This window comes from Parasteatoda tepidariorum, chromosome 7 (assembly GCF_043381705.1).
Source record: "Parasteatoda tepidariorum isolate YZ-2023 chromosome 7, CAS_Ptep_4.0, whole genome shotgun sequence".
NCBI lineage: Eukaryota > Metazoa > Arthropoda > Arachnida > Araneae > Theridiidae > Parasteatoda > Parasteatoda tepidariorum.
Genome location: NC_092210.1, coordinates 88,654,146 through 88,681,183, shown reverse-complemented (window position 1 = coordinate 88,681,183; position 27,038 = coordinate 88,654,146). Strand labels below are relative to the sequence as shown.

At 28.9% G+C, this 27,038-nt stretch overlaps 1 protein-coding gene across 1 annotated transcript; it reads right to left on the bottom strand.

The window, feature by feature from the left end:
- Nucleotides 1-1,366: 1,366 nt before the first annotated feature.
- LOC107449234 (14-3-3 protein epsilon) lies at nt 1,367-26,916 on the bottom strand. Its single transcript, XM_016064710.3, has 5 exons — nt 26,504-26,916; nt 22,077-22,276; nt 13,701-13,807; nt 11,615-11,958; nt 1,367-3,784 (listed from the first exon to the last, which is right to left on the bottom strand). Exons 1-5 carry the CDS (start codon nt 26,565-26,567, stop codon nt 3,729-3,731), a joined length of 771 nt encoding a protein of 256 aa, XP_015920196.1. The 5' UTR covers nt 26,568-26,916; the 3' UTR covers nt 1,367-3,728.
- Between the last annotated feature and the right edge of the window lie 122 nt (nt 26,917-27,038).

The window sequence follows — 27,038 nt, the reverse complement described above, 5'->3', positions numbered from 1 at the left end:
GAAATATATCCTTATATTGGTACAAAATATTTTTGAGTAAATTTGATGCCGATTACAGCTGCATGAAATACTACACATTTTTAAGATAGAAATTTTACAGCCCTTTTAAAGATATTTATTAAAGAAGATAATTCCTTGATTGTGGTAAATTTTAAATATCAAGAGTTATCACGAGCCAACAGTATTATGCCAGAGGATTCTGAATACAGTTAGATTATATTTTGATGGGATTTATTACTAAAAATATTTTTTGCTTAATCTAATAACGGAAAGTCACCAAGAAGGCCAATAAAGAATACGTGTAGCTGTGATCCTGTAACCTTTAGCTCTAAAAAAGGAACATGAATCTCACGAAAACTTGTCGCCAATGATGCTCAACTAATTTTGGTAATAAGTTGTAATTGAAATAAACTAAAAAGCAAATTTACTGAGAAAATGAACATGGGAACCGTAAAAAATCACCATCGCATTATCGACACCAATGATAAATTTTGATCACTGCACTGTACTCTTATATGTGTAAAAAAATATTTTATAAGTTTTTTACTCATAAACAGTTGCACCAATACTGTACATTTTTATGATAGATTCTTCACAGCCCCTCGAATATAATAATAAAAAGTAACTTCATTGTAGTAAATTTTAAATAAGTGTTATCTCAAGCAAAAGTATGCCAGATAATACCAAACACAGTTCATATTTTGATGAGATGAGCTACTAAATAAGAGTTTTGCTTAATCTAATTATTTAGCTTTATTACTTGCTTCAATATTCAATAAAGAACTTCAATTCATGAAGTTACTAACTTTCTGCGAAAGCACATTACTGATTTTTTTACCATTGAAAGCTCAAGAACAAAGCTTTTCAAAATTCGATCAATATCCAAAAATGTTTTCCCAGAAGATTACTTTCTAGTTAATCTTGTAACACGCACCCCCCAAAAAAAGAAGAGATATTCTAGATCAGAAAGAAACTTTATGAAATGACAGTTAACATAGGCTTCATCCCTATAAATTCAATCAGCATTTATGTATTATATTAATTCTTATAAATAATATTGCTTTTCTGAACTTCTTCACCTGAGACAATTACCAGACCACTTCAAGTCGACTGAAGCATTTTTGTTTATTTAAAAATGTCAGAAATATTTTATTAAAAAATCTGAAAAAAATTCCTCAAGATTACGAAATGGACACTTTTGACGTTAGAAATTAAGGATACTTTTTAAAATAGTACATGCTCTTCTCTCTCATATCTATAAATGTCTCTAGAAATAGAATTATAACTGTCTATAGAATTATATCTCTAGAAAATTCTTTATAAGAGTTGGACAACAATTTTAAAAAGATGAAAGGAAACCAGGATGTGACATTTATTAGTTTATTACATCATAAAACACACTTTGAGATATCTTCTACATTCCGCTGGAATGACTGTATATATAGCAATAACTAACAAATATGTTGTACAAAAAGCACACAATGTTTTCTGTTCTACAGATGGAATGAAAAAGATGTCAGAAATACAGTACCACTTGTATACACAAGGAATGGAATTTTGTTTTACATTTGTACAGATATTCTGGAGGCTCAATAAATTATACTTTTCACTGCACAAATAAAGATTTCTTTTAATTTATTTATAAAAAGCAATTTTATTTTGTTGTCTTGAGATGAGCAAGTACTACAGTAGCCTATGAGGAATAAGTAGACTGTCAATGACTAAATTAGAAATGCATTTAAAGTGAATTGTAAAATTTTAATGGTTAGTATTTTTAAATTCACAAATAAAATTAATCAAAAAAAAAATTTACATTGCAACTGCATTATCACTATTCCAAGGCACTGGAAATTTTTTGGTTGTTGAAAATTTGATTTAATTCTGTATATAATTCATTTTTAATGCCGCAACAAAAAATGCAGAACGAAAGATAAATTTTTTGACAGTTGATCATGCAATCTATAGAACAGTTTTATTAAGTGTAAGCGAGTTAAAAATTTACGGTTAAAATAAACTTGGTGAAAAAAATTCTTGCAGGTTAGAATTGCACTGAGATATTCAGTGAAAATAGAAGTTTTAAGATTGTTCAAATTTGCAATGGAGAATTAAATAAAAAATCAAGTTAAGTAAATATCATTAAGACTTTTAGACATCCACTTACATCAAACACTAAACACTTGACGCAGAGATATCCTTATAGGAAAAAGCTACAAGAATTTTAGCACCAGTTCACGAGAAACGTACAAATAAAAAAGAAAAAAAAATTGTTAAACTTTGAGCCAAAATTAGTGAATACAATGCATTAAATGGGATACGAGCCAGTATTTTTTAATTTCTTTGCTTTTAAACAAACTACACCAAGTATTAAAGCTAAAAGTGTGTGTTTAAGAACAATAAAAATAGAGGTCAACAGTCACAACACGAAAGATATATTTGCAACATTTTTAATAAAAATTCAAGTACTTCTTTTAAGGTCAAAATCAATTAAAATACAAGTCGATAATTACGAAAATAGATTGCTGTAAGAAAATTGTACAAGATTTAGTGAACAAAACAAAAAAAAAATCTTTTCTCAAAGCAGATGTTTTATTTCAAAAAAGTGATCCTGAACGTAAAGTACTGTAAAAAATTTTTTTAATTTGACAAAGCTAAATCCAAATGTAATTTCTCATCTAAAAGCAATTACAAGTAACTCATACCTTTCCCTATATGCCAATTTTCGTCACATCAAGGTAAAACTATTTTTTTTCCTTCAAAAAATTCTATAGTAGCTAGGATGACACGCAGAGCTACACTACTTATGCCTGAGTATGAAAATGTCTGTGGATATTTCTTTCTTTTCATGTGTGAAATATTCTCATAAATTAAAAATTAAGACAAAAAAAAATTGCTTTGAAGGGAATTAATTGAACTCTAAGGATATAGATATATATATATATATAGATAGATATGAGAAAAAAGCAAAAAGGTTTGCCAAGTCATAGCTGCTTTTAAACTATGCTCTAAAAATTTCAGTGAGTATATGTTTGTGTGTGTAAAATTTGAATGTGAATAATTTCCTTTTTTTTAAAACTGACAAAATACTCATTTTGAGAAAGTTGCTAAAACGATCACAAACACTTTTAATTTGATAAATGAAATACATTAAAAAATTGTTAGTTTAAAAAAGCATTAAAGAATGTATAAAGCAGACAAGTATACACACACAAATATATGTAGGCTATTTTAAATAAAGACCTTTTTCCATTACATATTTAGTAAAAAGCGGAATTCCGCACACATAGTTTTTTAAACATGCATACATACAGACATATTGAAAAATAAGTTTAAATAATTTTTTTTTTAAAAAAAGAAACTCAAATAGTTCATGCACAGTTTTCTGGGTAAGCACAAAACAGTATGCAGGAATACATAAATTAAATACAATTAAGTAATAAAAAAATATTTAAAAAAAAAATTTATACATAACTTCTGAGTAGACATAAACAAAACAAATTCAACCTAATTTCAGACGTGGTCTAAAAATATACATTTAACCAAAAGTAATTGCGGCTGACAAGTTCCTGATTAGGAGGGAACACTCTCTCGCACTCTTTTACAGACACAAAACATCTGCTGATCGAATATGAGCAAAGGAAATACCCTACATGGCAATAAAAGAAAAAAAAAAAAACCATCTCACATTGTAACAAATTAATGGAACACATTATTTATGAATATAAAATGACTTATGAAACATCTTGATCTTCAACATCTTGAACTTGTTCTTTCTGTTCTCCTTCACCTATAAAATATCTCAGATCAGTCATTTGTAAGCTATGGCAAAAAAGTCATAATTTGGTCAATGACGCTAAACAGATGTGTTAATAATGGATTTGTTAAATTATGTAAACTGAAAGTGACAGATACTTTTAATTACTGTTCATGTTATAGACTTAATTTTGACGCAATAAATTGTATTTAAAAATATTTTTTGGTTTCTTTAGCAATAAGTAAAATTTAACACTTAACTTTTTCTTTAACCTTTAGAAATCAAAGTTCTGATTACATTAATAATGCTCAATACTATTAACTATAACAATACTTAACAATTCATACTAAAATTCTTAATAATGAAAGGCTAAGGAGGAAAACAAAAAGTCCCCCATTAAGTGGGATATCAGTTTTACCTGAGAGCAGATCTGTATAATATAAACTAACGTGTGAATCCAGTTTGAGGAAAATTGTTTACTATTACTAAAAAAGAAACATCAAATTTTTTCCTACTGATGCAAATGAGAGTTAAGATTATACCCATAGGATTTATAACACAATTCGAACCTCACGATTCCTATTCATGCGATTTATGATCAGGCATAATGTTTCGTATGCACAAGATTTAAGAGCCACTATCATGATTTGCGTTTAAGTGTCTTAAAAATTATTCATGAGAATTCATATTCATGCGATTTTAAAATTAAACAGATATTTGTATTCTTGTGAAATAAAAACCACACATTAAGATTCATATTCACACAATTTAAATAAAAATCTAGCATCAATATTTTTATTAAAACTAGCTAACATTCTGCAGATAAATGCTTCCGAAATACACTTTTTGTTGTTCAAATTTAAAATATTTGAAAAGTGTTTTTGTACATAAAATTTTTGAATTTCTATTTTTATCTTATTTTTTAAAAAAATTCGTAAATAAAAAAATTCTTCAAATTTTTTTTTGTCAAAATGCGAGAGCGACTAGTTAAGGGCTAATCAATTTGTGCAGAAAATGTTTTATCTTAACTAAGGCTGCCTGAGAGTTCTGACATAGTGAAGATGATCCGTGTCGGGAAAACTGCTCTTCTTCACGTATAGACAAGAATAAAAATTATAAAGAAATAGACATGACGACAAGTTTGAAGGTATTGCTTTGGGTGGAATTTTAAGGAATAAACAGCACTTTTCCAACCAGATTTTAAAATTTTATATTAATGTCAAAAATATATTTTGGTTTGAAATTATTAGGGGAAGTAAAAAAAATGCTTGACACATTTATGTATATATTTTTATGATTTCAATAGTACGAATGCTTCTGAAAACTTCACTTTTATACAGGCAAACACCAGGGTTTTTGACTCACCCACAAACCCAGGTGTTTTTTTTAAAAAAAAAAAAATGAACTTGGGCTCATGTTTTTTTATTTGACTTTAAAATATAAATGCGTAATACACAAATATACACAGTTTAATTTTTAAGACTTAGTCAGGGTTCATACAGAGATCAGAAGAAGAAATCCAAGGAGTCCAAAATTTTAAGAACTTATCAAAAATTTAAAAACTTTGTGTAAAAGATAGTTTTTTTTTTTTTTAGAAATTAAAAAGCAGTTATAAGGAACTTGCAAAAATGTATATTTTGAATTTAATTTCTATCCCTATTGAAATACATTTTGACTGTCGAACTTCGTCAAGAGAAATAAATGAAGTTATCACTTTGACACATAAATACATTTTCCAATTTCAAATATTTTAATAAATCTTGTTAAAGTACAGATGTTAAGGATTGACATAAAAACCTACCAATCTTATATTTTTAAATTTGAATACATAAGAAAATCTAAGGCATTTTATAGCAAGAAAAAAAATCACAGCAAATTATTAATTAAGTTTGCTTGTAACATGTAAAATTATTTGCTGTTATTTTTCTTCTTCTAACTCTTGCAAATCAATTTTTATTCTTTTAAAAGTTTTCTTAAACTGCTAGAATTTGACAGCTAAGTCATATCCAGTGGTGCAAGTGGCTAAATGTGGCTTTAGAGCAACAAAAAGGCAATTTTGGAGCAGTGAAACGAAGATTTGGAGCATATGTAATAAAAAGAATTAAAACAAGAATTTAATAACAAGAATTTTCAATTTTGTTCATTAATAACGTGTCTTATTTTTTTTCATTTTTATGAAAGTCCATGCATTAAAAAATTAAGTTTCTATTTGGTATCTTCCAATGCTGTTAAATATTCTGCTCACCTCGACTTTTCCTCAGATAAGAGGATCTGTTCGCTTTCTATAATCGACATGTTATATTATTTAACCCATCTTTAATATTTTTTTCAGCTGTGGCTAAGAGATCCTGAGAAGCCTTCAATTTTTTTTTGCAAATCAATTTCAGCAGCTTTCAATCTGCTCTCCTCAGTTTCAGTGTTTTCACTTTCTTTTTTCTTAACCTCTAATCGAGCAGAATAATTTTTAAATGCTGCACGAGCCACTTTAATCATATCTTTGTCAACTTTAAAGTTATTTAAACTCCCTATTTTGTTGATATGCGACACAACTTGTCTCAAACCTATAAAACTATGTGAATTTAAACTTGTCCTATTGTCAAGTAGCTTTTTGTTCACACTAAAACTTCTTTCAACATCAGCATTCCCATGTGGTATGCACCAAAGAGATTTAAAAAGCTTTGCTAAAAGAGGATATTTGATATTTCTCAAATTTTCTATCTTCACAAAATAGTTTTTCCAAAACGTATCCATTGGTGCATATTCATTTCAATCAGAAGAATAACCTTCTGGTTTTCTATGTAACCTCGTCCATTCATCTAGGAACAAAGATGCCTTAATAGAAGTGCCTTCCATTCTCATTACAGGATGCAACACTTGAATATGGAATACTAACCTATTTTCAAAAGGCAATGCCTTTAATAACTTTTTTGCACATGCCATAGACCTGGCACCTAAATACATAGAATTTTTTTCTGAAGAAGATAAGGATGTAATCACATTTGTGGTATCTAGTCCAACATCTATTAAATTTGAATTTTGCCAAATATCTGCGTTTTCTACATCCAATGATTTTAAGTCCTTTCCTGACAAACTAAGAAAAGCAGAACTCTTTAAAAAACGCCCTAACAATGCCTTAACTAGAGACACCATTTCATCATACAGCAAGTGAATCAATGGTGTCTCAGTTTGGAAAAGACCTAAAAATTAATTTAATAGTACAGCCAAAATATTTCTTTAAGAAAAAAAAGAGCTTTTGGCAAAAGCAATTTAAATAAATTCAATATACGTGGCTCATACTATTTTCTAAATTAATAATTACTTTATTTAATTCTGTAAAAGATAATTCAAGTCTAATTAATTTAACTATTATTTAAGGTTATCGAGTGTATTTTTCTTTAAAATTTTAATAAATGTTATTGATAATAGCATATTTAACAAAACATTAACAAGATTAATATTGATCATACTGAATTCATAAAAATATGTAAAGAATTAAGCCCCTAATAAATTTTTATTAAAATTGGTTACCTAGTACAGTATTTCATTAATGAAATGATTAAAAAAAATTAAATAATTTTTAAATGCAAATTCAATGAGTATTGAAGCTAAAAAAATTTGTCAGAAGTAAATTATTATATTCTCCCTACACTCATAATATTTCACAAATCTGTGATAATAAAATTTTTTATATCAATTGTTTTAAATCAAAGATCATTTTTAAATCATTAAGTATTTTTGTAAATAATTAAAGAGAATTAAAGTATTTTTGAATGACAAATTTGAAAAACATAAGATTTTTTGCTGCATTTAAAATATTGCAAGCCCCTCTCTTCATGCTTGCCTCTAATTATTAAGTTTTTTCCTTGAACAAAATAAGAGCACTGAAAATTTTGAAAGTAATAATACAATAATAAAATGCAATAAGTAAAAAACAGAAAAATTTTATTAAAAAAAAATCAATTAAGTAAAATTAATGTTTAAATACAATATGCAATTAGTGGATGGTCCCTCAGATAAAAAAATTACGTTTAAGAAACTCAATTTTTATCTTTATTAAATTAATGAATAAAGGGGAGATGGAAATTTGAGGTTATGAAGCTTTGTGATTCTTGACTGCTCTGAGGATCAACATGAAAATATGTACTCAGTGAATGGTCCCTTAAATTAATTCAAACATCATACTACTAATCTATAAATAGAATAGCGCAAGAAGGCCATTAGCTTGCCATGTACGAAGTTGATAGCACTTATGGGTATGAAATTAACAAGAGAAATAAAATTCTCTTGCTATTAAAATTTTGCAATGTTTAGTTGGTCCCCGAAAATTCGAGAAGTTTTGGTTCCATTTCAGAGAGTGGAAAATGAAGCCTGAAATTGAGAATATATTGCAAAACAAAGCAGAGTTGCACATGAAAGTGCAAGAATCCTTCCCACTGAATCCAGAGCAACTCACATGGCAGTAGCTTGGTTGCTGCAAAATACCAAATACTTCAATTTGGGGCATGTAGGAGCAGGTTTCCCAGGGTTCATACGGAGATCAGAAGAAGAAATCCAAGGAGTTCAAAATTTTAATCCGAAACTTATCAAAAATTTAAAAACTTTGTTTAAAAGATAACTAGACAGTCTTTTTTGAAAATTAAAAAGCAGTTATTATAAGAACTTGTAAAAATGTATACAGTGAATTCGCGATAACTCGAATCTGATGGGACTGACGGAAAACTTCGACATATCGGAAGTTCGACTTACCGTTAGTTTCGGTTTTGGACTTTCAAAATATTGTCGGATTATTTAATTAATGCTTATTAATTGCAAATCTTCTAATTGCTAATAAAATTTAAGATCATTTTTCTGACAAGCCATTTTCGATAAGACTGTTTGAAGCACTTTATGATACCCTGGTCCATTGGCTGCAACTTTGCTGTTGTGTTTGGCGGGAGAAACTGCAAGTTTAATGCTTTCACATTAAGTAGATCACAATGCGCTGTGCATTTATCCATAAAGAGTATCAGTTTTTTTTTTTTAGCGAAGAATTTCTGATCCAATTTTCTTACATAGTCTTCAAATAAAACTGATGTCATCCAAAACTTTTTGTTAGACTTGTAATCCAAAGGATATGTTTTTATATTCTTGAAACATCGGGGATTTCGGTATTTTCCGATAACAACTAAGGGCAATTTCTCTGTCCAAGACTCATTTCCTCCAACTAGGACAGTCAAACTTTCCTTGCTCATTTTACCCCCATAGCAGTTTTCATCCTAAAACATCATAGTCTTATTTGGAAGACATTTAAAAATTAAACCCATTTCATCAATATTGAAAACCTCATTTTAACTGTATCCTTGAAGTAAATTTGGTAACGTTTCATTTAACCACTGTTCACATACTTCAAGAGGGACAGCTTTAGCTTCTCCATGAAGAGTGCGAAAGACATTGTGTGTGTGTTGCAAAGGAAGGGGCAAGATATCAGCTCCTAGATTTTTTTTCTTGCTTTAAAAGATCCCAAAAAAATCGAGTTAAAGGGAGTAAAATTCGAGTAATAGAGAATAATTAACATGAAATTGAAGATAAAAGGGTCGGGACCTCATAAAAAAAAATCGAGTTATAGTAATATTCGAGTTATAGCGAATTGACTGTATTTTGTATGAGATATTTTTTCTAGCTCTTTTGAAATAGATTTTGACTTTGTCAAACTTAATCAAGAAAAACAAAGTTATCACTTTCACACATAAATTCATTTTCCATATTCAAATATTCTAATAAACCTGGTTTAAGTACATAGTGCAGATGTTAAAGATAAACAGAAAAACCTTCCAATCTTATATTTTTAAATTTGAATACAGAAGAAAATCTAAGGCATTTTATAAAAATAAAAAAATAATAAAAAAAAATCAATGTAAATTATTAACTAAGTTTGCTTGTAACATGTAAAATTAAAATTATTTGCTGTTATTTTTTTCTTCTAACTCTTGCAATTCATTTTTTTTTAAAGTTTTTCTTAAACTATTAGATTTTGACAGCTAAGTCACATCATTTAGCTTCCCTGTTTGGACAGCAAATTCATCAGCGGACCTAGTAAGCTCATCTATGCAACACAATAATCTAAGGAGTTTATAAGGACTAATTTGGAAATCTAAGTAGTTCCAAGTACTCCTTGGAGACTTTTTTTATTTCCAAGGAGTATAAGGAGTCTGTACGCACCCTGAGGTTTCCACAATTGGCTCGGATCGGCGCAGCACTAGCACCACTGCATATCATTTAGTTTCCCAGCTTGGACAGCAAATTTCTCAGCGGACTTAGCAAGTTCATCTATGCAAAGCAATAATCTAAGGAGTTTCTAAGGACTAATTTGAAAATCTAAGTAGTTCCAAGAACTCCTTGGAGACTTTTTAATTTCCAAGGAGTTTCTAAGGAGTCTGTACGCACCCTGGACTTAGTGTACTTAGATTATAATATATGTAACTTTGAAAAGAACAGACGTAGAGTACAGGCTGGAACAATTTTGCCTTTCTTTTATCTTCTTAATAAATAAGTATTATAACAAAATATTAAAATTAGAATTTTTTAATTCCTTTTCAAATGAATATTTTGCGTTATTATTTCTATTTTAATGCTTTAAAATACTCATTTAGATATAAAAATTCATTTAATTTCAAACCATGATAAAATATTGAATAATATGAAATTAACATTTTTATTTTTAACCATGACACAGACCAAATTTTTCAGTCAAGAGATTAAATAAAAAATAAATTAATTTCAATAAAAATTTTCTTTTGCCAGAACATGTAGTCTTTCTTTATTAATCATATATGCAATTATTTATTAAATTTTAAAATTTATTGCATCAAAATAAACATAAACCTGAAAAAGTATAATTGAAATATGCCAATGAAACAGAAAACTTATTAGTCATTTTGAACATGAAATTATTTGCATAAATTACCCTCTCATTATTTTTCTAAATAAAGGTTTAATATCAATAAAATTAACCCCCCCCCCAAAAAAATAATAATCAGAAGCTTGTAAATATATTTATAAATATTATATATAAAATATTTTCCACATAAATTAATTATTTCTTCAAAAAAATTACCAGGTGATTAAAATTAACAATTAAAAAAAATCAAGTGATTTAAAAAGTAACCAACCTAATACAGACGTGAACAAAAAAATAAATAAAAATTATCAAGGGTCTGTCTAAGTTTTTGTGAAAGGTACCTTTTGTGAAAATTTAGACATAAATTGTGATAAATTAAAAAATCAATACAAAAACATGGTTAAAATATAGATTTATCGTTTCTTAAGGGATACAAAAATAAAATTTTAAGAAATAGTATTTTGTGAAACTAGTTTTTCCTAAAGTTGAATTTGTGAAACTACCATTTTACCTAAAATTGAATTTGTGAAGGTACCGCTAAACGGTAGTAAATTCGGCCTGGACAGACCCCCGATTATATACTATGCTTTTTGACTTATATGAACATTTTTAAATGGACCCCAGATTTTGTTTTCCAGCTTAAGTTAGGGATAGTTTATCTTAAATTTAATAGCTTTGAGAAAGTGAGATCAGATGAATTACAGTAAACAAAGTTTCAAAAAATATTTGGAAGATTACTCTCCCACGGCTCAATCGCGAGTAATCATCTTATAATTTTGTATTACGAGTAATCATCTTTTACTTTCGTAGGTTAAAGCAAAACTAAGGGCTTCTTCCGCTATATAGTAACCGCTGAATATAAGTTATCGACTTCATTAATATATTTACTAAGTCCTAAAATTTTATAGAAAGCTACAACACACGAAAAAAAAGGCTTATATATTTTAGACAAAAGGATACCCAATTTCTTTCAAAATGTTACTCACCATCGTGCTGCATATCTGACGTCCACAATGTAAGGTTGTCACGCAACAGCTGCATTATCAGAGTAGAATCCTTGTAGCTTTCTTCACTTAATGTATCAAGCTCAGCAATGGCATCATCAAAAGCTGCTTTTGCTAATCTGCATGCTCTATCAGGGGAATTTAAGATTTCATAGTAGAAAACAGAGAAGTTAAGGGCAAGACCCAGGCGGATAGGATGGGTTGGGGGCAGCTCCGTCATTGCAATATCACTGGCAGCCTTGTAAGCCACAAGACTGTTCTCAGCAGCTTCTTTGCGGTCATTGCCAGTAGCAAATTCAGCCAAATAACGGTGATAGTCACCTTTCCTAAAGAAAGATAATAGTAATGCTTAAAACAAGTATTTATCTGCCTAGTAGCATTTCAAAGTACATACACATTTTTCAACAAAAAATAAGTATGTTCTAAGTACTATTAAAATTTATTATTTTTTTTTTTTAAAAGAAAATCATTATCAGGATACGCCCACTATTAAAATTTTTCTCTTCTCATATACATATCTTTTAACTTCTCCCTTGTTTGGCTTCTTAACGGGTCTCATAAAATCAAGCCCAAGTTATTTTGCTGATTGGATATAAATTAATATATATATACAGCTACATACATATAAACTTAGATTAAATGAAAAACTTTCAGCAAACAAAATCTCAATGCAAAAGCCTTTCTTCACGCATTAACTAACTCTCGTAACTAGTTTCGATCTTTCAAAATTTTTTAATATTTATAGAACTATATTGATTCATACCACAAGGATAAGTTTGGTAAAAAACCAAAATAACTGAATCCAAATAAATGAAATCCAAAAATGTTGCAAAAAACAATTAAAATAATTGAAAAAATACCTGAAATTTGAGCAAGAAAAAAGTGTATGTACAGGGTGCAGATTTTCAAGTGTGAACAAAAATATTTCTGGCCTTACTTTAAAAATAATTGTGCGAAGTAAAATAAATTTCATTCATAATTTTAAAAATAAGTCAATCAAAAAATTTTGTGCGAACTACTTATATAATGTAATTTTATTTAGTTTCGATAGAGCGAAAAAATGTCCTACCCTATGCAATTTCAGAAGATCAATCAAAATATTACATGTCTATATTATATTTACATTTTTATCTACTTCTGATTTAAGCCCAGTATTCTCAAATAAAAAAGTATTGTTTGCATAAATTTTTTTGACGGATCATTTCGCAAAGTGATATAATTTAATTTGTTAATATTCAAGAAATTTTACAAAATGTTTACAAAGAAAACATTAAGAAATAAAAAATAAATTTCATAAAATTTTAAAACAGGGAGAAAAATTAATAAGTAACCTTTTTTAAAAGAAAAAAATTTGCATATTTAACGTAATTTATCGATAGGAGAGGTAAATACAGTACAGAACCCGTTATCCGGAATTCAGAAAACCGGAACGAAATTCAATAAATTTTCCCGCCATTTCAAAAAAATTATTTTCTTTTCCTCATAAGATTTTTCTTTCTTTTTTGAAAGATGTTTACCTTACCATCATTTTGGAAACAATCATTAGTGTATTACTTCATTGTTTTTTCTTCTTTTTAAGATTATTTCCAAATATTTTTTTTCAGTTGGATTTAACAATAAAAAAACGGCTTTCTGTAGTGATTCAGAAAACCGGAAAAATCAGTTATGCGGAATAGGGATGGTCCTGATCGTTCCGGATAATCGATTCCCTACTGTATTATAATTTTTAATTTTATTCAAATTCGACATAATTTTAAGTTTAATACCAATTGTCTTACAGGGATGTGACTGCAAATTATGCAACACTAATAAGATTTTTTACTTTCTGCTTTTAGGAGATATTAAAGTTTCAACTGTTCAGCAAATGGGAGAATTGCATTGATTTAGGTTCTGAGGTACATAATGCTTTACTAAAATGTTGATGCAGAGCCAAAGCATTTTATAATTATTTTTAACCCCAGAAAGCTCCACTTTTATCAGGACACAGTTAATACTCCTTATATGTTAAGTAAATAAAACAATCAGTATAGTTGAATAAATAATATCTCTGTCTTAAGTTAATACTAACATTTTGTAATAGAAAACTTTAGATTCTCCAGTTGAGGCAGTAGGGATTAAATGTTTATCAAGTACATCCAGAATATCTTGGCAAATGTCTTTCAGTTCAGTTTCCACCTAAAATAAAAACAAACAATTTAACAAGAATAACTTTACAATTTGGGTGATAAAGGCTCACATTTACTTCATGTAAGATATTTTAAATTTCTTCCCAAATTCTTGTAGTTTTTTCATTAGTATTATTTTACAAAGCAACATCTTAGAGAAAGAAAATTTAGATTTAAAAAAAATCTTAATACTTCTTAATTCATATACAAATTTTCATATATGATTAAAAAGGACAAACTTAGATTTTAAATATACAAAAGAAAGTGAAGTATAACATTGAAGGTCAATAACTAGTTTAGATAAACAAAAACAAAACAAAAATTAATAAATAAATAAAACCTACGAAATGTAAAAAAAATATTTGCTGGCATACACAATATAGAATTTTATAAAAAATTAAAACACTTAAAAATTCTGAAGTTTTTATCACAATTAGGTGACGAGAGTTTTTAAATGAGTTGGAGGTAATTAATTGCTTACATAAAGTTTTTTCGTTTTAATTGTAATTTTTGTTTGTAGAAAGTTTTAGATTGTATTGAAGTCTGACTTCAAGATTTTAGCTATAAATATTTTGCAAAACAAGGTATCAACTGCAAGTAATTTTAGACTATAATTGCTCTCATAATTGTTTTGTAGTGATATCAGTTTCTTGCTGTAAGTCTGGCTTTAATATCACTTATGGAACTATTTCTTATCACTAAAGATTCCAAATAATTAAAATTTGAAACTCTTGAATTTTACTGTACAGTTGACCTTAAAGCATTTATGAATTTTCTTTTATCTAATACTATGTTTTTTGTTAATTACCAGTTAATTTTTTTTTCTTCTTTACCAAGTTCATTATTTCAAACAGTGTTTATTTAATTCTGGCATTAAAACTACATAAGCAGAAACTATTATTTGTAAAACACAATTACGATGTTTGATGTGACTCGTTTATAACATTCCAAGTTCAGTCTGCTGTAAACTCATGTCAATAGCAGATCGCTTTTAGACCCATTTCCATATTTTTTTGGAACTGATTTTTGCTAGTACGTACCAGTTTTGAAATAAATTTTTTTTGTCACCAAACAGCTTTGGCGCATTTTGAGACAGTTTTGCCTTCAGTACTCCACTGTTTTTGTAGAAAAAAAGTGCAAACTGATGCCAAATCTTAACCCCTAGACAATAGTTTCACTATCAGTAAGCACCTGTTAATAACATAGTGAAAAAACGTATCCTCGTCAGTAGCACTTATAAAATCATCAGTGTAGGTTAAATTAAATATTGCAGATACATACTGAATCATTTCCACCAGGCACCATTTCTGTTACCGCTAGAGTTTATATTATAAAACGAAATGAGAAAATCCTCCAAAATATAAATGCATAAAAATTCACCAGAAAGCTATAATTCCATTTATAAATTTTAAATTATCACACATCATTCAACAATGAATTAATCCAAAATAAATCATTATTTGCAAAACCTTATTTTCATCACATATCAATTACGTCCATAATAACTGTCTAAGGAGTTTTCTCTCTTCTGAAAACTTAACTTGCAACACTCAAAATTTGAACTGCTACACTAAATTACTCAATTTAACACCCCAAAAATACTATCTTCACATCAATAAGTTTAATTTGAAATGCATTAACAAAATGCATTTCAAATTAATATGAAATTAATGAATATCCACCTTAACATTTAGCTCGCACAAAAACAAATAATTAATGTCTAAGAAAATTGATTCTTAAAATGAAATTCTAATAACTCAAATTCTGCAGAAAATATTATGTACCTAACTGAAACCCTAATAACTCCTCTCCATTAGTGCAATAACAAATTTGTCCTTGCATCACAACAACTTTGATTACATTACTATCCACATTAATGATAGCCACCTGAAACTTTTTGTTTACAACTCTTCCAATTTACTATCAACTTGAAAGCAGACTATTCACAGCTTTCGACGAACTTGGTGTTTAATCTCCCCCCCCCCAAAACTAATATTGATATAAATCCATACCCTTTTTTTAAATTAAATAAATAGTAGTCAATTTTCTGAAGAAAAAAAGGTCCATTTAAATCAGTGGGAACCCTGGTTATAATTCAGGCAAGAGATATAAATGCTACAGCTTTAAAAATCTGTTATAAGATTTAATAAAGAGAAAATTTAAGCATATTAAAGAAGACTAGGCACGAAAGAACTTCGGAAGATGCATTTGTTACATGTTCAGACCTGCCAACCTTAGAAAATAAAAAAGCAGGAGACTCTTTCTGTATCACGACATAGCGCAATATTGAAAATTAAACCTGATTCACACTTCCTACAAGAAGTTTATTTCAAAATATATTATTTCAGACCTGCCAACCTTAGAAAATAAAAAAGCAGGAGACTCTTTCTGTATCACGACATAGCGCAATATTGAAAATCAAACCTGATTCACACTTCCTACAAGAAGTTTATTTCAAAATATATTATTTACATTACATAAAATAGATCACAATAAGATTCTGACACTGACTAATAAAGATATGTGTTCTTACTATAAAATATAAGGATCTATAGAACTATATTAAAACATATCTTTTGATTTTTTCAAATTTAGTAAGAAGTTCAAAACTAACAAAATATGTCAATAATGAATACAATACTTTATAAATGTATTTCTTAAATTTTTTTTTTCTAACTGCTACTGTTTTAAAACTGCAGATGCTGCTGATTTAGCATTATTTAAAAAAAAAAAAAACTGGCATCATTAGAAAGTGAAAAAACATTTTGCCTAATGGTGTCCAAGATATCTCCGATTGTTATGACTCGAGATTCTTTTGCTTCTAATTACTTTATTTTACAGTACAACACTCAGAATAATAGGACTATTTACAATATATTATTTACATGGTTTGTTGGATGCATAAACTTACATCATAAAGATGAAAATCGTATAGAATTCTCTTAAACGCAACGTATCGTAAGTTCTCCAACTTAATATTATAAACATAAAATATAATTGCCAGTTTCACAAACTCTAATACAAAATTAACTAGAAGAAAACATGACGGAAATGTTAAACTTGATGTGAGTGGCAACATACTCCCACCTTTGTATTGCTCTGAAGCAATACAAAAATCTAATGCTGTAACATTTCAAGAAATTAAAAGTTACGAATAATTCACAAGTTTTTTCGTTTCACGGGTACAATTCGACGTCGAATTGTTCTTGCTTGTTGGATCTTTCCATGGGATCTGCAATGCTTAAAACGTCTAAATCACATACTTTTGGCAACTCCATATTTTGCAAACTTAATGCGACTAAGTTAACCTTTTTTCTTCCTAGACCTAAGATTGCCCAACCTAGTAAGGTTTCTTTGGCTGAAACTCCCCATCTTAACACTTTTATTTTTCCAGTCAGAATTCTTCCAAGTACATCAGCTCCTAGAAGAACTCTTATAGGGGGCGTATCTTTTCCAACATCTGTTAATTTTATTCCTCGAGAAGCTAGATCAGCAAGTAAACTTCTATCCTGTATCCTTGGTAGCTCTGAGCAAATCTTTGCCTGGTCAAGAAGAGATATTGAAGTCGTATATTTGCGATTTAAACTTTCAACAGTTACCATATATCTCTTATGCTCTGAAGCAGGAGAAGTTCCTCCGCCAAACAGTCCTTGAGAAAACACTTCGCTTCCAGAGGGAGAAAGTTTCAGTTCTTCAGCCAAACTCTTTTCAATATAGGAACGCTGTGATCCATCATCCATTAGTACACAAACACAGACTTCCTTGTCTCTGTTTCGAAGTCTGATCGTAATTGTTTTGAGATATATTTCACGTTCAGAAGGACGATTCGTAAACAATATTTCTGTTCATCACCTGCTATTTTGTCCTTAGATGAAGAATTAATTCCTTTATGTAGATCTGGACAAAGTATTGTGTAATGGCTGCGTTTACAAACTAAGCATCTTACATTACTGTGACATCCTTTTGCCATGTGACCAGACTTGAGGCAGACAAAACAGCATCTCTTTTGTATAACTCGGGATTTTCTGTCCTCAAAACTCATTTCTGCTATTTTCTGACAGTCTTGACTTGGATGTGAACAGTCACAGAAAATACAATTGTTTTTTCCTGCTGATATGTTGGCGCTCAGTGTAGTAGCAACAGGTTCATCTGTTTGGATCGATTTGGGGTAATCTTTTCGTTTCTCGCCACTTCCCTTATCTCTACCAAACCCTTCACGAGCTAAACCCATCATTTCTTCAGATTCGACCTCATGGCGCAAGAAACACATTAGTTTTTCGAGGGATCTCTGACTGGTAACGTCATCAGTATTTTCAGAAATTCTACTCCGTTCCCAGGCTCGCATAACATTTTCAGGTCAGCATGACTCTACAAGAGGCTCTAGAAAATCAGCAAATTTCTCTTTCGTACGTCGCAAACTTTCCAAAGCTCTTAACTTTGTTTCCAGCATATCATAGAGGGTAGCTAAATCAGAAGAATTCCTTCCGGCAGTAGCATTTCTCATAACAAGAGAAAGAAGATCTCGAACGTATATTTGTACTAAAAGATCTTCTCGACCAAACCTTAATTTTAATTGTTTAATGGCTTTTGGATAATTTTCTGCTGTTATTGGGAAACTGGAAACTAATCTTGCTGCTCTGGACTCAGGTACCATAGATTGGTATAATTTGAAAATATACTCCAGAATGTGAGATATTCTTTAGGGTCACCAGAAAATGTCTTCAATTCAAATTTCGGTAATTTTAGTTTCACGGCATTATCCTCTAAAGAACTTTTGGCAATGGATCCAGAGTCCTTATTTAAAAAAGTTGCGACTTTTGCGTCTAGTTCAAGATAATTATCTCTATAATTTTCCGCTGCTTCAAAGTCAGTTTCGTATTCAGCAACGGTCTCAGAATTTTCTAAAAGTACTGAGGATATTTCATTTTGAATTTCATTCAAACGAGAAAATTTATCTTGCAATTGTGACCTTAGTGCGTGCAACTGATTAATATCCTTGGCAACAGTTTCCGGTGTCACCAAATATTGCGCCAACTTATTCGATGTGGTCGTAAAAGTTGTTCTTAATGACTTTCTTTTCACTTTAAGAGCATCCATATTCTTAATGTAAATAATATTTTGTCAGTTTATTAACTAAATTCACTTAAAAAGCCCTCAGTTTCTACTTATTCTAAATCTAGAGTTATTTTTCTTTCTTAAACTTAATTCAAATCAAACGTATAAACTCTACATAAAAGGAGACTTCATTAAAAAAGATATAACAGAAGCAGCCAAAATTACCCGTACCTGTTTTATTCTTAACAAAGTAATATCTTGTTCGTAATTTTGCCGTCTTCTATTTCACATCGGAATGCATAGTACAATGTCTATGTCACGGACGTCACTTTGTTATGACTCGAGATTCTTTTGCTTCTAATTACTTTATTTTACAGTACAACACTCAGAATAATAGGACTATTTACAATATATTATTTACATGGTTTGTTGGATGCATAAATTTACATCATAAAGATGAAAATCGTATTGAATTCTCTTAAACGCAACGTATCGTAAGTTCTCTAACTTAATATTATAAACATAAAAAGAACATAAAATATAATTGCCAGTTTCACAAACTCTAATACAAAATTAACTAGAAGAAAACATGACGGAAATGTTAAACTTGATGTGAGTGGCAACACAGATTTTGCAAGTTCATTGGTTATTGCTGCTGTTTTGGTTCACACTCACCGTAATTTTTAGTGATGTTGCTATAGGGCAAAATTTTTCTAAATAAATGCTTAGCATGATCTGAAGCACAAGTTGGGAAGGAAATGCACAAATTGTTGTTTTTTCCTCTATCTTGCACTAAATAGAAAAAATCAGGAGAAAACACCCTGAAGGCCCGAGGGCGAAGATTTGAGGCAAAAGCAGGAGAGTTGGCAGGTCTGCATGTTATAAACATTTGTCTTAACTTACCTGTCTGACTAAAATCATCACTAAAACAATTTCAAGCAAATGTTCAAATTGACAGATTCAAATCACAACATTTTGTTTTATTTTTATTCAGCCAGATGGCATCCTAATTAAAAATTGTGTCTGCACAAGGAAAATGACTAACATTAAACACAAAATCTCTACCTATATTATAATCAACAAACAATATCTTTAAATTGAAATTTAAATATACACACAAAACACACCAGGATGTACTCATCAACTAACAATAAAAAGATATTTGAATTGTGCTTTTATTATCCTGTCTAACAGAGCAATTTAACTACCTAAACCTGGTTTTAAAAATAGAAAAATAGTTTAATCTATATTTAAGGCACAATAATAAACTGGTGAAATATACATTGGGATGTCATATAGACACAAAGTAGCAATTTAACAAATAAGTTTAAGTATATCAAGTTCAACTAGCATTACTTGCATTTATACACTTAAAGAAAGATTTTATAGGCTCCATGATCTTAAAAATTAACATTTGTAAATCTACAGTTCACAAAAAAGGTAAATTTTCATAATATATAAACATATATACGTTCATATAAAATCTTAAAAACTTTATCATATCAGGGATGCTACTCGCAAAATATCAAATTGTCTCACCAGAAATTGCATTTCGTCTCAGTTAAAATCTCTTTTTGGCTCAGTTTGTCTCAGCTAAAATTATTTTTTTCACTCACAAGGGAAACTAGGGAAGTGTGACTCGCCAATTTTGAAATAAACTAGTGGGATGTATGCCTTATGAGGAATAATTTTAGGGGGCAACATTCGTTTCGGCCCATAGAGGGTCCTATGAGAGATAAAAAATAATTAAGTATGTAGAAAAATCGGTATTTCATTACTTCAATGCAGACTATTAGTTATTGTAATTATCTTATACTCCAATTAATTTTATGGTACTTCCACGTACTATATAAAGCATATTTAGTGTCAAAATTGATTTCAAAAATTTTATATATCTGTAGTTTTTCAGAGAAAAATATTAAAAAAATTGGTATTTTTAAAAAAAAAATATTTGGCATCAAATTTTTAAAATTTTTTTTTTCAAAAAATTTTCCAATATTAAAACTAGTTAACAGTCATAAATTTCATTTATGTGAGAGTCGAAATATAATACGCATTTTCCCAAACTGATGGAATTTTTTCATATTTAATGTGTATCCAAAAATGTGATTTATAAAAAAAAAAAAATTTTTTTTTTCATATTGTTAGATCTTGCAAANAGATCGAGATATTAGCAGATTCCAGGCTTGGGACCTCTAAATGGCTTGTCAGAAGCAGCGTCGATTGTACTACAAAAATCGGATCTATCTGGAGGGCGGGTAAAAAATTCCGAAAATCTTATTTGCTGTGAGTAAACGGAGAGAAAATAGCTAAAATAAGTAAAAATGAGAAAGGTTTGGTAGCTATGCAGCTTGAATTTTCTGTTTCTCTTTGAAAATCGGTAAATTTTCTGAAAAAGCGGAATATTTATAAAAAAATTGAAATTTTTAGAAAATCTGAATTTTTGACAAAAAAGCTGAAATTCAAGTGATAAAAGTGAAAAAAGCGGAAATCCGCTAAAAAGCGGAAAAATCTCATCCCTGACAATAGGATGTACTCATCAACTAACAATAAAAAGATATTTGAATTGTGCTTTTATTATCCTGTCTAACAGAGCAATTTAACTACCTAAACCTGGTTTTAAAAATAGAAAAATAGTTTAATCTATATTTAAGGCACAATAATAAACTGGTGAAATATACATTGGGATGTCATATAGACACAAAGTAGCAATTTAACAAATAAGTTTAAGTATATCAAGTTCAACTAGCATTACTTGCATTAATACATTTAAAGAAAGATTTTATAGGCTCCATGATCTTAAAAATTAACATTTGTAAATCTACAGTTCACAGAAAAGGTAAATTTTCATAATATATAAACATATATACGTTCATATAAAATCTTAAAAACTTTACCATATTCATTTTTAAACAAATTTTTTTTTTTAAACTTCACTTTTGATTAGTTACAGGTTAGATTTATTAGAAATGAAATAAAACAGCTGGCAGGAAAATAAAATCCTCATACAGATGATTTTATCTACACTAACATGAATAAGAAAATACATTAGGCTTGAATTCTCCTTAATTTATTTTCTGAAAGTTTTATATTTTCTTTCTATAACCTAAATATTTAGAAGACATTATTAAATTGCAATTAAAGTAACACAAAAAGACTAAATAATTTGTGAATTTTAATGTCATTATAAAACAAGACAAAATCAAAGTATAAATCTTTATTACCTGGATTCTATAGGTCTTGATCATTTCCAATCTAGTATTTTCACCTTTGTTTTCTTCCTTTTGCTCTATGCTACTGATAATTCTCCAGGATGCTCTGCGTGCTCCAATAACATTTTTATAAGCCACTGACAGTAAATTACGCTCCTCTACAGTAAGTTCGAGATCCAGAGAAGCAACTTTTTTCATTGCTTCCACCATTTCTAGAATAATAACATATATCAAGACATATACTAATGTATCTTTAATTTATAAAAAGAAAAAGATTCAGAACCCACGCTTAAGCATTCGAAATCTTGCCAAATGGATAAAATAGTAAATTCAGCAAAACAATCTAATAGGTTGCAGCAGGGTTGGGTTTTTGCCGTCAAAAACTGGTTTTTGACACGATAGTGGTAAAAACCGTCAAAAACATACTGTTTTCTTTATTTATGGCATATAGCGAACAATATATTATTTTTACATAATTGCCTTTGTAAATGATTGCTATTGATTTTGCAACTGTATACATGTATTCTTATAGAAGGATAAACAATATACTTCAATATACTTATTGAAAATAGTGATACTTACTTTTATCATTATAGCTTGATTTGCAAAGGATTCAAAATTTTGCACTTCTTAATTGTTAGAAATAAACAAACAAAAAAGCTTGGAACTATTAATAAATTCAAAAACTAAAAAGAAGAATTTAAAATTTGGCATTTCTTAAATATTAGAAATAAGCTAAACAAAACTTTCAAAACTTGTAATTACTAGCAAACTCTAAGTCAAGAATTACTGCCATTTTGTCAAGTTAAAAACTTTTATTCAGTTGTAAAAGCACATTAAACTAAACCTAATTACAAACAGAATTACATGTTCAGTAGTCGGGGTCACGGTGCCAAAGCATATGATAGCAAGTGACTAATTTTGTGCATTTTTCATTGCCTAGTCGATTTCTGAGTTTAGTATGGATGAGTCCTTCAACATTGCTGTTGCAAGGTATCTCTAAAAGGGTTTCCTAGGCTTTTTCATGTCTCATTTCTGTGTAAAAAATTGAAAGCAAAATTGATAAAAAAAAGTTTATTTTATGAGGCTTTCTTTTTATGTGTACAAGTGTTTCTCAAAGCAAGATTTTATGAATGAAAGTAATCAATCTTGACATTCTTCAGTAATGTAATATGCCAAACAAAAAGATGCTAGGAAATGTTGAAAATGTCGTTTAGTATCCTAATATTTTACTTCAAATAGTATGTTTTGATATAATCATGTTGGGAAAATGCAAGAATCTGTTCTTAAATATCTTTTAACAACTTTTTTCTAATTTTATTGCCAAAAAATGAATTTTAAATTATAAGCAGTTAAACTCAAATAAAAATAGTTTTACCAAAACTATAGGTTTTTGACATGACGATAAAAACCGTCATGTGTCAATAACTTGCCAACCCTGGGCTGTAGTGACCCCGAAATTACTGGAAATTCATGTGAACTAAAAACGCTTGGCAAAAACCAGTTTCACCCGAAAAACAAACCATGCAAACATATTTTCATCCCTTTTGACCAATGATGCCATACAAATGCAATTCTGCTTCCGCATATTCATATTGCTTGAAAGTGCTTATTTTTCAACTGAAGATGTTTTTTAGTTTTCACTCTGCCAACTATTTGGTCATCTCCATGAATNCTTTTATTCAGTTGAAAAAGCACATTAAACTAAACCTAATTACAAACAGAATTACATGTTCAGTAGTCGGGGTCACGATGCCGAAGCATATGATAGCAAGTGACTAATTTTGCGCATTTTTCATTGCCCAGTCGATTTCTGAGTTTAGTATGGATGAGTCCTTTAACATTGCTGTTGCAAGGTATCTCTAAAAGGGTTTCCTAGGCTTTTTCATGTCTCATTTCTGTGTAAAATATTGAAAGCAAAATTGATAAAAAAAGTTTATTTTATGAGGCTTTCTTTTTATGTGTACAAGTGTTTCTCAAAGCAAGATTTTATGAATGAAAGTAATCATTCTTGACATTCTTCAGTAATGTAATATGCCAAACAAAATGATGCTAGGAAATGTTGAAAATTTCGTTTAGTATCCTAATATTTTACTTCAAATAGTATGTTTTGATATAATCATGTTGGGAAAATGCAAGAATATGTTCTTAAATATCTTTTAACAACTTTTTTCTAATTTTATTGCCAAAATATGAATTAATTTTAAATTATAAGCAGTTAAATTCAAATAAAAATAGTTTTACCAAAACTATAGGTTCTTGACATGACGGTAAAAACCGTCATGTGTCAAAAACTTGCCAACCCTGGGTTGTAGTGACCCCGAAATTACTGGAAATTCATGTGAATTCATTTAGTTCAAAAATCAGTTTCACCCGAAAAACAAACCAGGCAAACATATTTTCATCCCTTTTGACCAATGATGCCATACAAATGCAATTCTGCTTCCGCATACTGCTTGAAGTGCTTATTTTTCAACTCAAGATGTTTTTTAGTTTTCACTCTGCCAACTATTTGGTCATCTCCATGAATTTTCAAACTGCGATATATTTAATAGTGTTTCAAATTTTGAATCTTCAGTTTCTGACAAGGTGGATTCAGTAGGATTTCCTCGTAAATTCAGGTAGTTTTTCCTTCAATGATTAGCAATTTTCGCAGAGTTTTTTAAATGTCAGTGTTGGTATTTTATAAAACAGTTCACTTTAGAGCAAATTTATTTTTCTGACTTAAATATTTTTATTATTAAAAAAAAAATGTAAAAATTTGCCTTTGGCTAAGACTAGAAATTTGGCTGATAATTTGAGGTCCTTTGCACATGCCTTAATTACCTGCTTTTTAGTAAAAAAAAAAATAATGAATGAAACAAAGATAAAATAATTTGATATTTAATAGATTTGAAGAAAGAACAAATATATGTGACTACATCAGATTACTATTTAAATATTGAAATAAGCAGGGTTGGCAAATGTAACGGTTTTTCATATTTATCAGCTAAATCATCTGATATAGTGTGCTAACAACATTTAATCATCTGATATAGTGTGCTAACAGCATTTAACAACACAGTTAAAGAGAGGGAGGTGATTTGTCATGTATCCAATGAAGAGCAACTTAGTTCAGATCAAAAAGCTTTAGATATTTCTCCAATTTGCCAGGCACAAATAACTTAAGGTACTTAAATTTCAATTTCTTTTTTAAAAAAAATAACTTTCACAAATTGGAAGAAAAAAAACTAAGTTTTTCAAGGCAGAAATGTTTTTTTTTTTTCAATATTGATAAACACTGTGTATTAAAATTTATAAAGCATTCAAATAAACAAACTAAATAGATATAATTGAAATGTTTATCACCAGCAAATAGTTATACATACAGCTAATACAAAATTATAATTTGACAGCTTAACATTACTTTATTGATTTTTAGTCTATATATTAATCTATACTAGAAATATAATTTTATGCCCATAAATTATTTCTTTTGATAAATTTTTCATTATCAATGAAATGTCACTTTAATGGTATAGAAAAAATACAGATAATGAATCAAATTAGACTAGTACCAATAACTATCTCAAAACTGTTTAATACATTATCTTAAAAACATTAAAAAAGATGCAAAAGAAAAATGACTTCACTATTATAAATTTATTTAACTAAACCTTAGATTTGTAAATTTAATTTCATAATTTTTTTTCTCTCAAAATAATTAGAGACCAGTACAGAAACAATCCAGAAATTTCTTTTAAATTTAAATTATAAAAATATAATAAAAGAAAGATAGCATAGATTTTAAACTTTCTGCCAAATTACTAGGCAGGGTAATTGTTATGCAAGACAAAATGTTTTGTTAGACCAATGCAAAACTAATAACAAATGGGAAGGAATTACACAATTCCAGATATTAATTGTAACAGCTTAATAATTTGAATTACAGATATGATGAGGATTAATTAATATCTGATATAGATTGAATTGATTAACAAGATACAGATAAAAATATTCATTTAATACTACTGAAAGTTGTTTGTGGTATATTAAAAACCTAATAATGAGGGTAAAAGAAAGGATTACTGATATATTTTTACAAAAAGTAGAGGTATACTTAAATATTTCGAATTTTGACAGTTACATCTATCACATGAGGAAACTGAAGTGATGAATTATTAAATTCGAATTAAGAAATCGACGATAGTTTTGATTAATTGACTTCCATAGCAGCAGTATCACACAGAATTTTTTTAGCAATAATTAAAAATAATTAGAGATTAATGCGTATTATGGCACGCAGAAACTTTAGGGTTGATAACCTATTGGCCATTATGACATGGTTAATAGTTATGCAATCCAGTTTAATAATGTAATCAGAGCTTTAAGTTAAAAGCTGTAGTATTTATCAAATGATAGTGTTTCAGCAAAGTATACAATATGTATATTTTACTCACCATCATACCGCTCTGCTTGTTCAGCAAGCTTGGCTTTGTAGACATTATCTTCCCGGTCGGCCATACCTCTCACTATAGACAGGAATTCTTTCAAATGCTAAAGGTATTTAGTTCTTAATGAGATTTTAGAGAGTGTTTATTGTAAGTACTGTCGGAGTTACAATTAAATGGAAAGTAACAGACTTAATTCGTTTCTTAAAATGTCAGTCACGCAACACCCACTACAGCAGAAAATGGCCGCATTTCATGAATTGTCATTCTGTTGCCATACGATTAAAAATAATCTGTTTCACTTTTGGTTTCAAGTAATATTTTTAAGTATTTTTGAATATGATTTATTTTATTGTTTAATTTAATTCGAAAGAAAAACTACAAATGGATAAAAGAATACTTGTCACATTGTTCCATGATCAAATATGGATATCCAATTTTACTCAGCTAGTTAAAATTTTAAGCATTTTTTAAAAATACAAGTTCAGCACTTAATTATTTTAAGGAAGTTTTTAGTAAATTTTCAGATATCGGAATTTTTTCC